At 36.3% G+C, this 12,587-nt stretch overlaps 1 protein-coding gene across 1 annotated transcript; it reads left to right on the top strand.

The window, feature by feature from the left end:
• The first annotated feature begins 646 nt into the window (after positions 1-646).
• On the top strand, positions 647-8,641 carry LOC129453903 (uncharacterized). The gene is made up of 9 exons (XM_055218304.2): positions 647-737; positions 1,825-1,882; positions 4,162-4,859; positions 5,636-5,700; positions 5,903-6,084; positions 6,193-6,305; positions 7,030-7,094; positions 7,184-7,362; positions 7,495-8,641. The coding sequence occupies exons 1-9, from the start codon at positions 729-731 to the stop codon at positions 7,584-7,586; spliced, it is 1,461 nt and encodes a 486-aa protein (XP_055074279.2). The 5' UTR covers positions 647-728; the 3' UTR covers positions 7,587-8,641.
• The last annotated feature ends 3,946 nt before the right edge of the window (positions 8,642-12,587 follow it).

Genomic DNA, 12,587 nt, shown 5'->3' with positions numbered 1-12,587 from the left:
AATACTTTTCGTATTCATCACATTTCACTTTAAAAAACATACAATAGCAGCATACCAAACCACCAACACTCACAAAGTTGTAGCTAAACCTATTAACTAACAGTGACTATTCTTAGCCGATGACCAGGTAGACGACGAGCGTGGATCACGGCTGTGTGGAGAGGTTTGGCAGTCAGGTAAGAATCGCTCACATTGTATACATTCATTTCACACAGTAATGTTAACTCTGTGTAATAGTTGATACACTGTAGATATGATATATGAATAAAGGTCAGTTACTTCACTTGTTATGAGAAATAAACTACTGTAAAAGCACTCTGTTGTTATTGATTATATTTGTAAGTCTTCCAGAATTTACGTTTAGTCCACAAAAGCCGTTTGTTTATGTTGTTGCTGCTGAAGTAATATATATATATATATATACTCTATATACTCTAGTTTTTTAAGAAAACTTCAGTTTCTCTTGAATTAATCTATAGGGTAAATGTATATTTATCTAATCTGATTATCTTAAGTGCATGTCTAAGTAGGAATGTGTTTTTCGTTAAGTTATATCTCATTTCTTTTAAGGAAGAGAAGTACCTAGATTAGATAGATAACAAATGTGCTTTATGTTCACGTCATATGACCTGGGAAGATAACAGATAAACAGAGCTAATAAAAAAACAATCGACCATCAGCGTGTAGCAGCAGTTCTACACCAGACTTAAATTCGTAACAGCAGACAAATGGATTGGGTGAGTTTATAGCTTTGTCATATTTCTGTCAAATACTTTTAACCATGTAGGGCAAAAAAAAACGTAAAATGAAGGAACGCATGCTTACCATAGTTTTGTAGGGGACGGTTTATTCCTGTAAAGATACAGTTAGATTGGCAAACAGCTGACAGCAATACTGTAATTTCTACAGACATTTTTAACATATATATTTAACATATATAACACATTTTTAACACACACACACACACACATATATGCACTGTTAAAAACGTCTGTAGAAATGACAGGATTGCTGTCAGCTGTTTGCCAAAAATTGACAGTAGATTTAAATTGATCTTATTTACAAAACATTAAATATAACAAGTCTTTATCTTTACAGAATAAAACTATAAAATAACAGCCTCGTGCCTCATTATGGGAAACAAAATCTGAAGGATTAAACTGAAAAAGGTTGATGAGGATGTCTGGTTCCCAGAACGCTTTGCATTTAAAAAAAAGTCTAGTTTTAAGACAGAAATATACAATTTAGGTGAATTTGTGTTTAAAACAAGTAAAAAAATCTGCAAATGGGGTAAGCACTTTTTCTTGAATTTTTTTATTAACTGTTTAATAAATAAATAAAGATATTTTTGTCTAAAAACTGGACTTTTTTTTCTAAGGTCATTTTTCTCATCAAGAAAATACATTTTAATTTAATTTTTGTTTAGATATTTGTACTTACTGTAAAAAAGAATTGTCTGTAGGACTATAATGGATGGGTTTAGTATTGGCGCTATTATGAAAATATGCATATTAAAAATGCACTAAACATGATTATGATTTCAAACATTCACTTTGGAAATTTGATTAAATACAATATAACTTAGTAGACAGATGGGGTGGGGTTCAGAAAGAGGTTAGGGTTAGTAGAATAAGCTGAGTTATAGATATAAATTATATATGATATAGAATATTACAATTTAATTACAGGAATACTCCATGTTAATTTACTTCTGGTGACACGGCAAAGTCGATTTGCAGGGCATGCTTTATTTTTTGTATGCCCCCAATGTCAGAATAAAGCAAAAAAGCATTTACCTACATACTCATTCTTATATCTTTATAGGTGAGAATTTTCAAGATGAGAAGCACAGTGCTAATAATTACAGTGTTTATGTCAGCAGGTTAGTGATTCTCTCTTGATTTTATTGATTATACTTTTCACATTTTATTTTAAATCTTTAATAAATGTATTACACACACTTTTTAATTTAATTTAATTTATTTATACGTTTATTTAAAAAATAATTATGAGAGCATTTTTGTTCCTGAATTAGCCAATTTTTTTATACATTTCAAATGTCCTGGCAAATAATTTCATAATTTCGCCCCTTTAATTGAAAAGGCAATTTGGGCAAATAATGTTCTGCAGTAAGGGATAATTCAATTGCTATTTAACGCTGCTCGGGTGTATGTAGTACAATTTTGCAGTCTTGTTATTAGTTTGAAAAGAGGAGGGGGAGCAGTGTTATTTAGGCATTTAAATCACTGAATTGGCGCTGTATCGTGCACACTTATGTCATGAATCACCAAAGCAATGCTATATCGGACACACGTCATAAATCACTGAAGTGGCACGGTATCACAAACACTTGTGTCATTAAAAACACGGAAGCGGTGCTGTATCATGCACACTCATGTCTAGTGGTCGACCGATGGGGTTTTATGGCAGATGCAGATATAAAGAAAGCAATCTGGCTGATTGGCCGATATAAAGCCGATATTTAAGATATATAATCATAGTAACTGAGAAACATACAAACAATTAGTAAAACTGAATAAACATTTATTTTGCATATTTATGCAATATTTAAATAATTCAAATAAATTTCAATGAGGTAAAAATTGTAATGAGGTTAAATAATTGCTGCTTATAGATCAAAATATTGTATAATTAACGACAAAACAGAATTTAATTACTTAATATTAAGAAATAAATTCCATGTTACTTTATTCAGTAAGATACTAGTCCCTTTCACACATACAGTCTTTACTGGTAATTTACTGGTAAATTGCAGTTAACATGTCATGTGTGAACAGAACCTTTCCGGTAAATCAGTGCTCCGAATTTACCAGTAAGACAGGCTGTAAGATTAACGGTAATTTAACGGTAAGCGCTGTGTGCACTGTAAAAAAATTAGCTGTAATTATGCAGCTGGTTGCCAGTAACTTACTGTAGAAGATAAAAACTGAAAATGTTTTATGTTCATTTAACTTTAAACAAACTGTTTCCAGTAAATAACATAAATGTAAAATCTACAGTAAGTTACTGGCAGCTAGTTGCCAGTAATACCCAGTAATACAGTAATTTCTACAGAAATATTTTACAGTGTGTGAACGAAAAATATAGCATTACCGGCATTTAGATGACGTCAGACCGCGCTGACAGATCGGGCGGGCCAATCAGAAAGTTTTTTATACAGGTGACGCGGTTTCCCCCAGACTGTTTACGGACGTTTCCACACACATGTTGCTTAAAAGTCGAGCACACCTGAAGTTAACATCCACATTTCTTCACCAAAGTTTTTTAAAACAGCTTACCATCTAATTGCCAAATTGCCGACGTCCTTAGCACACCATCTGTGAAGCCTAATGTGCAAAAACGGCCAGGTTCCGTTTGCCGCCGCCTAACGCAATGTTGTTTGGTCACGAGCAACTTCGCGACCGTTTGCCACAGATGTGAAAACAACAAAATACGGGCCGTGGATATTAAGTCATAACCCGCCGTTTACAAATACGACACGGCGGACAAAAGACGGAACGTCACTGCATGTGTGAACAGCACATTTTTGTATTTACTGGTAAATTCATTCTGGTAAATTCATGGTAATTTACCAGAATTACTGTGTGAAAAAGGCTACTGTTTCACTTTCCTAAAGTTATTTATGTCCAAGAGACTCAATAATAATCTTTAAAATTTGAATAATTTAATTGTTCATATTTAAAAACATTTGTGTGCTGCTGCGCATCCATGCGTCTAAAAAGCAAATGTGTTTTGTCGTCCTGTTTATAAGTGCATATTACTGATAACAATAAAAATATTGTGCCATTGACTTTAGACTAGGTTTTAGTTGGCTCAAAATAGTAATGCGCCAACAATGCGCCTGAACACTCTCTTTGTGCTGCATTGCGCCAGATGTATGAAAGGGCCCATCTTGTCATAAATCATCGGAGTGGTGCTGTATCGCGTTTACTCATGTAATGAATCAGTGAAGTGATGCTGTATCACGTACACTTGTGTCATGATTCAATGACGTAAAACTGCATCGTGCACACTTGTTTCATGAATCACCAAAGTTAAGTGACACTATCACACACAAAACCTGATGTCTTAAAAAAGAAAAAGGTTGATTGTTTTCAAGGCTTCATAACATGTTTCACAAATACACTTGCCTACATTTAGCTACTACAAGTTTAGAAACAACCACGACTTTGCAGACGACAACCCCTCAGCTTTCAGCTACAACAAGTCTAGAAACACCAATGGCTTCAGAGACAACAAGCCCCCAGTTTTCAGCTACTACAACTGTAGAAACAACCATGGCTTCAGGCACAACAAGCCCCCATCTTTCTGCTACTACAACTCTAGAAACAAGTACAGCTTTAGAGACAACAAGCCCCCAGCTTTCTGCTACTACAACTCTAGAAACAAGTACAGCTTTAGAGACAACAAGCCCCCAGCTTTTCCCTAGTTCAACTCCAGAAACAACCATGGATTCAGGGACAACAAGCCCCCAGCTTTCCTCTACTACAACTCCAGAAAAAAACACGGCTTCAGAGACAACAACTCCCCAGCTTTCAGCTTCTACAACTCTAGAAACAACCACGGCTTCAGTGACAACAAGCCCCCAGCTTTCCACTACTTCAACTATAGAAACTACTACAGCATCGCCACCGCCGACGACAACAATCATCACAACGCAGACAACAACAACAACCACTACAATGCCAACAACAACAGTGCCGATCTTAACGCCCGATCCAACCATTCCTCTGCCAAAAGTGGCCATAGCATTTGTCCTGACAGTCTTGTATGAGCCAGACCTTGGAAATCACCAAAGTAACACATTTAAGAGACTAGCAGCAGTCGTCAAAAAGGGGGTAAGTTTCGGATGACATTAAAGGACAAGTTTGGTATTTTACACTTAAAGCCCTGTTTTCAGATTGTTTATGATGAAATAGAACGTTTTTTTCCAAACACCTCACACCCGTATATTCTTCCGCTGAGAACTTGAATAGTAGACACTCCATCCCAGTTGGTGGCGCTAATCCGCCATTGCCAATTTCAAGAATAGAAACAAAGTTCCCGGCGTGGAGTAATACCGTACCTCACAGCACAACTAATACAAGTCAATGGAGTTGGCAAAAACCACGATAAAACCTGTTGGAATGCGTATTTTGCTGCGATTTTTGTGTGAGCATACCAGTGAACACCCCTGACCACTCGCTGAGTTTCACGTCTTTGTAAACGAAAGTTTAATGCATTTTAGGAAGGATTGTTCCAGTGCACCATTAAACCCATTGTAAAGGTGTGAGGTGAAACACAAACACCCAAAAATTCTCTGGGCAGCCGCATATGTCGAAATTTCAGTCAAAACCGTTCTATTTCATCATAAACAATCTGAAAACAGGGCTTGTAGTGTAAAATACCCAACTTGTCCTTTAACAAGAATTTAGAGATTGTTCTCTATGTATGTTTATTGACTTAAATAATCAAATTTTAAAGAGAGAAAAAGACTGCTATTGCAATCATCCAAGTGCTTTGGAACAAAAACATCTACAGTAAACATTTCAAGCACTTCTATTTATGAGTCTATCATGATCTACTGACATGAAATAGAATTCTTGACATTCAACAAAACAATTGACTTTTGCAGTGTGATACCATCTATAAAAACAAGTTTGGACCTCATTTCCTCTGGACCATTGTGATCGCTTTCAGGTATGTCAGTGCATATCTAACTACTTCACAATCATTACTTAATGAACTCTGTTTCTCATGAATGACTGTGTCACGGCTTTACTGCCAGGCAGATTACGTATTTGACAATCTTAAAGTATTAAAGAGTGACTTACAAACTTAAATCCCATTGTCACAAAACATTTGCCTTGACATATGACATATGTGCTTTGTTTCATTTCAGACAAGTCGTCAGAACCCGAATGACGGGTAATGTGGAGACGGAGCTCGAGTTGGTCTTCGATGGATCCTCTGCTGATCCGATACCAGGTTCCAGTGAGATCGTTGAAACGCTTAAAGAAGCAGCTTCAAACCAAGCCTCAGGATTGAACCTCAGCATTGATATTGCATCCATCGCTGTTATTAGTAAGAAAAGCACAATTTCACAAATTATCTAACACTCTGGGTTATGTGAGTTTTAAAATTTATGATACTATTTTTCTTTGTCTAAAATAACAACAACAAACATGTTAGGAGCATTGCAGACAATTCCAGTGACCATCTTGACCAATGGCACTTTTGTGGCTGCTCTCTCAAACTCAAGTTCACCTGAATATCGTAACAGGACATCCATGATTAAAACCGGGGTAAGTATGATGAAAATAAATCATTTTCATTTTTTTGCACCGCTGTGAAAACTGAATGATGAGTTTTGGAGTTGAAAATGGAGTGGTCAAGTCAGACACTTGCGGCAAGTCAATGATGTTTCAAGCCGGAAAGTAGATAGCAGATTCAGAACGATGAACAAAACATACAGAGTTTTTACTGTTTTGGATCAGTGGATGCCTCAGTATTTTATAAGTTGAGTAAGAGCGCCACCTAGTGGATAATAGCAGAAATATAGTTTGCCATAAAAACTCGTCATTGGCAGGGAGGCGATTTCTCTAACTCGTCAATGGCAGAGAAAATAATAAAAAGAAGAAAAAGAATCGCTGGAAATGCACTCTCTTGTAAACATGTGCAGCCCAGTCACGCCAAATTACGTACCTATAGTCATGTAATTTTTTCATTCTTGTTCGTGATCCTTTTTTTGTGATCGTATCACGAATAAATCAGACACAACATTATGTTATACAGCTTGGAAGAGAAAGGGCATTATTAAATTTGACTTTGAATGTGTTTGTCTGAAAAAGGACAATCATATACATCAATGATGGCTTGAGGGTGAGTAAATCATGGGGCCATTTTTATTTTTTTGGGGGTTTAAAAAAAGTACACATTATTTCTTGGCTATGTGTTACAATTAGCTTTATTTAAAAGACCATTCTCTGTTAATCAAGTTTTTTTTGTTGTTGTTGTTGTTTTCTGTAGCTGGAACCATTTTTCATTGCTGATTATCCAACATCCTTCATAGTTTTATCTTTAACAAACATCAGGTATGTACATGGACAATGGGGTTTCTTTTCTTGAAAACAGCTTTAATTCAAGAAAACATTTATTCTGATTATTGACTCTTGTTCTCCAGTGATGCCAGTGTAAAATCAATCAGTGAGGCTACGATTCGAAACACAATGGATCTTACTTTTGCAGCGAACAGCACTTTACCCAATAGCACCCAGATCGTGAACACTATAGTCCGAGCTGCCAACAACAACACGCTGCCCTTCAAAATCTTCACTTATTCAATCGTGATAAATGGAACAGGTATGTGACAGGCTCAATGTTATTTTTTTACTGAGTATTTTTCTGTGAATGTATTTGAGACAATATTCCTTATTAAAAATAAATGAATAATATAAATAAATGATGTTATATTTTTTTTCCTTTGTAACACAGCTTACTCTTCAGGTGAAGCGAGCAGTCAGACCAGCATGTTGACGGCTTCACTCCTGGTTGTTTTGTCACTTCTGGTCACACGGTTCGATTGAACGTAGTCATACGTGTTAGTACATCTAATGCATATGATTTAACTAAATGAATACACCTATTGAATAATGGGGAAATGGGGAAATCTCCATAGTAAAAAAAAATATGTATACTACATTTGTATTTAAAATGCACTTATTTCATGCTAAGTGTTAATGATTATGTACTGTCTGTGGCTATATCCATTGTTTCCATAAGGCTGGCTTTCTTCTCCTTACATCCAAAAACACACTTCTTCTTTCATGCCATTGTTGAGTTTTTAAATTAAACAAAGCTGTCACGTGATGTAATTTTTGTAAGTTCTAGCGTCTCCCGCTGATTGACGGGTGGGCGGGGTTTTCCAGGGGAAGTGCCCATAAAAAGAAGTAATACTTATAGAAACCCCCGAAACGTCAGTTGGACCTGTAATTGAAAAAAAAACTTTCAGAAACTTGTACAAACCCTGGCGACGTGCATTCGGCACAGAAATACTCTGTAACACTGCTTTTTTGACACTTTTTCTATGTTTGACATGAGGAAACAACTCTATAACTGTGTTAATAAGTCAGAATGCATAAAATACCATTGAACCCCCCCTTTAAAGTTTATGAGGGGCTGCAGCCAAAATAACAAACATAACTCCACTACCTTAACATAAACTAACTACCCTAAAAGAAAAAAAATGCAACACAAATAAAATAACAAACAAACCCAGGAGAAAATTAAGTTCTATTCCCAAGCATAGGTGGCACCCAACTCACTACTAACAAAGAAAAAAAACTTATAATAACTTTTGTTAAACTACATGAGCATGTATCAAAAGTATCTAATAGTCATCTGAAGAAGAAAGGTCATCTCCATCGTCAATTTTTACAATCTCATTATAATTCAAGATGAATACAACACAGAGCAATAATTTACCTCCACTAAAACACATAGACGGAGCAGTGAGCTCTAGATCAACAGCTTTGAACATTGTACAAGTACATAAACTATTAAACTGAGGACGAGGATACTAAGCTGCCCTCACAGATCTGCATCACCAACACAGCTTTAATGCTTGTTGAAGCTATTACCAAGATAGATATGATTATACTTCTTTAAGCACATTTTTGTTCATCTACAAAGTTTTAAAGTAGTATTTTTTTACAACTGCAATAAGAAATATGCTATCAATAGTTTAACAAACTACAAATGCAATAAGAATGAGATTTACCGTATATGGATGTATAGTCCACTGTGACTTATATATGTTATTTCGTCTTAATGACACATTTTTGAATGATACGGCTTATACTCGGGTGCCGCTTATAGTTCAGAAAGTACGGTATAATCAACTTTAAGAAAGTACAAAAGTTAGATTCTTTTTTCCTTGGAACTACAACTTGTGTATGTAAAACGTGATTATTTAAGCAAAAGCAAACTAAACAAAAACTTCATCCTACATAATGTTAAGAGCATTATGGGAAAATATAATAATCCTGATATATGTTTAATTAATACTGACCAAGTATGGTCATGTCAAAAAAAATAAATCAATTTTATGTATACATAACTAACTGTACAAAACCTTAAAAAAATGGTACTCACTCAATAAAACCAATGATGTGTCCATACTCACTCTGTACACTGACTAACCTAGGTAAAGGTATGAATAGCGCTACTAGTCTTATGATCCTAGATGTATGAAGGTGTTTGCAAAATAAAAACTTAAGGAACGTTTACATACTATTTCAGTGTTGGTTATTTTATCTTTTGCTGACCTGTTGTAAGTAAATGTGGTAACACTTTACAATAAGGGTGCACTAATAATCATAAATTCATGCTTAAAGGATTAGTCAATTTTCTTAAAAGAAAAATCCAGATAATTTACTCACCACCATGTCATCCAAAATGTTGATGTCTTTCTTTGTTCAGTCGAGAAGAAATTATGTTTTTTGAGGAAAACATTGCAGGATCCCTCCCATTCCAATGGACTTCAACAGAGCCCAACATCCAATACCCAACTCAACACCCAACAGCCCTTCCAACAGAGTCTCAAAGGACTACAAACAATCCCAAACGAGGCACAAGGGTCTTATCTAGCGAAACAATTGTCATTTTTGGCAATAAAAATAAAAAATATCCACTTTTAAAGCACAACTTCTCGTCTAGATCCAGTCGTGATGCGCCAGCTGCCCCCACGCAATACGTCATCACGTCAAGAGGTCACAGAAAACGAACGTGAAACTCCGCTCCAGTGTTTACAAGTGTGGAGAAAGAGGACCGTTCCTACTAGGGCTGTGTATCGCCAACAATTCCCCGATACGATACGTATCCCGATACAAGGGCCCCGATACGATGCGCATCACGATACAAGGCTATTTTGAATTATATTTTTGATCAGAATTTAGTAACATTATTACCATTATTTTTGTTATTATTTGTTTATTGTACATTGAATTAGCAGTGTGGTAACAGTTGTGTTTTTGCCATTCATTTATTAGCTATTAGAAATACTTAAAATCCCAGAGTTAGTACTAACTTATGTTTTTTTTAAAAGCAGTTTTACAAAGATGGTGCCTTGTTAAATTTAAAGTATACCCCGCTACCTTTAACTCTACGTACTCCGCACGTTCTTTCCATATGAATCACGGATCAACAGCAATTCGTCACGTTACTTTTAAAAGTGCATCCGAATCGATACGGAAGGTGCTGTATCGATGCGCGCATCGTCAGGCGTCCATGACGATGTATCGTCGTGTCGATATTTTGAACACAGCACTAGTTCCTACATTGTTGTATGTCAACTGATACTAATTAATGTCTTTGTGGCAGTTTATTGTTTAAAATGGTCCGCAAATGTGCGTTTTATATATGTAACACGTGACCTCCCTACGTCACTACGCATTTGCATTAGGTCGCGCTGGACCGGACCAAGACGAGAAGTTGTGGTTTGAGGGTACATGTTTTTTATTTTTCTTGTCAAGAATGACAGTCGTTTCGCTGGATGGGACCCTTGTGCCTCGTTTGGGATTGTTTGTAGTCCTTTGAAACTTAAGTGTTGAGTTGAGTGTTGAGTGTTGGTGTCCATTAAAGTCCATTAAAATGAGAAAAATCCTGCAATGTTTTCCTCAAAAAACATAATTTCTTCTCGACTGAACATAGAAAGACATCAACATTTTGGATGACATGGTGGTGAGTAAATTATCTGGATTTTTCTTTTTAAAAAATGGACTAATCCTTTAACTAATGCACAGATAATACTGAATTAATGTATTACTAATGATTATCTAAGCTATTCATTAGCTATTCATTAATGATTGCCTCATTAGCAACTAGTGGAGAGTCTGTCTGATTGATGTGTTGGTTTATATATGAATTGTTATTGATTAAATGTGTGATTGTGGATTGATTCCATCATCACTTATTTTATGAAATAATAGTGTTAATTAATTTGTTAATTACCACAATGAGCCAAAGCCTTATAATACAGGTAAACTAATATGCATGAATACATTATTAATTACAGCACTAGTAGTGTGTTAATTAATACTATTACTAAATAATGAGTTAATATTGATGTGCCTCAACAAGTAAAGTCACAACATAATGATATATTTGCAAACCATTAGCTAACAGAGGCGCGGGAAGATATTTTCGGTAGGGGGTGCTGGGGTGCGGATGCGACGGGGGGGGGGGGGGGATTATAGTTATAGAATTCTAAAGTTGTTCACAAGCTTTTTATTCTGCAGACCACTCTACTCACTCGCAACTCCCATCTATGCATACATACAAACTATATAGCCTATTGCAACATAGTAGAGTTTAGATTCTCTGCCAGGGTCGTTATTTTCTGCTACTATCCTCTGGCAGGGCCAGACCGTTGATTAAGCATAATTTTTCATCATTACTTTATTAGCCTCATTGGGTGGGGAGAAAACTATGCCATATTATCAGAAATATTATATATAGACTATATTTAGGCCAAAGTAACAAATGTGTCCAAAAAGTTACACAAACTACTAAATGTAAATGATTTGTAAAATTTACAAAATGCAACGCGACTCATGCAGAGTCTCTTCTGGCACCCATCACGCACGGGTCTGCTTTTCTGTATGGTGTAGCTTAAGTGCAACATGGAGTTTGAAGATGTAAAGAAAAAATGAAAAACAGGAGGATTAACTTTAAAGGGCGTTTTGCAGGTTAAATTTTTCAACGAACTTGTGCAATTTGCTTGTTGATAATAAACATTGTATTTTATGTTGTTGGGTATCACAAAACCCGAAAAAATATGAAAAAGTACAGTGGTTTGCAATGATTCTCCTTTCCCCCACAACGCACTGTATGACGTCACGCTGGGGAGAGAATTTACCAAAGCCGCCTTGAGACCATTGAGAGACGAGTAAAGTACAGTTCTGATAGCGCAGATTATAGATAAATACATGCATAGATAGATAGATAGATAGATAGATAGATAGATAGATAGACAGACAGACAGACAGACAGACAGACAGACAGACAGACAGACAGACAGACAGACAGACAGATAGACAGACAGATAGACAGACAGACAGACAGACAGACAGACAGACAGACAGATAGATAGACAGACAGACAGACAGACAGATGGATAGGCTAGTGATAGGCAGACAGCCAGATAGCATAACGTTAGCATATCTTCGTGTAGAAAATAAACAAACAATTAACATACTCGTGCATGCTGGCTTGAGGGGGTCCATGATCCTGCCTGAAATGGGTGTAACTTTATGCGATCTTCAGCACAAACCGTTTTGGCAGTATGTCTCTAATCCTTGAAGGTGAGTGAAGCACGTCACGTCTGTTCGCGGGGACCAGCGACTCAAACGCACTCACTTCCTTACAGCCAGTAGCGGAATGGCAATCGGGAGAGACGGGACTTTCCCGGTGGGCCGATCAGATAATAGTTAATTTCGAGTTATATTAGCAACACCGTCTGGCGGCGTGATGTGCGGCCGGTTCCTGCAGCCCGCTGGTCAAACTGTGCAGCCTCTCTGATCAAAAGT

This window comes from Misgurnus anguillicaudatus, chromosome 21 (assembly GCF_027580225.2).
Source record: "Misgurnus anguillicaudatus chromosome 21, ASM2758022v2, whole genome shotgun sequence".
In the NCBI taxonomy this organism is placed as follows: Eukaryota; Metazoa; Chordata; class Actinopteri; order Cypriniformes; family Cobitidae; genus Misgurnus; species Misgurnus anguillicaudatus.
Note: the sequence above shows the minus strand (reverse complement) of the source record. Positions and strands in the feature narration are given on the sequence as shown.

Coding starts and splice junctions, on each gene's coding strand:
- LOC129453903 (XM_055218304.2), top strand. Junction 5,701..5,902: donor ACCATTGTGATCGCTTTCAG/GTATGTCAGTGC, acceptor GTTTCATTTCAG/ACAAGTCGTCAGAACCCGAA. Junction 7,363..7,494: donor AATCGTGATAAATGGAACAG/GTATGTGACAGG, acceptor TTTGTAACACAG/CTTACTCTTCAGGTGAAGCG.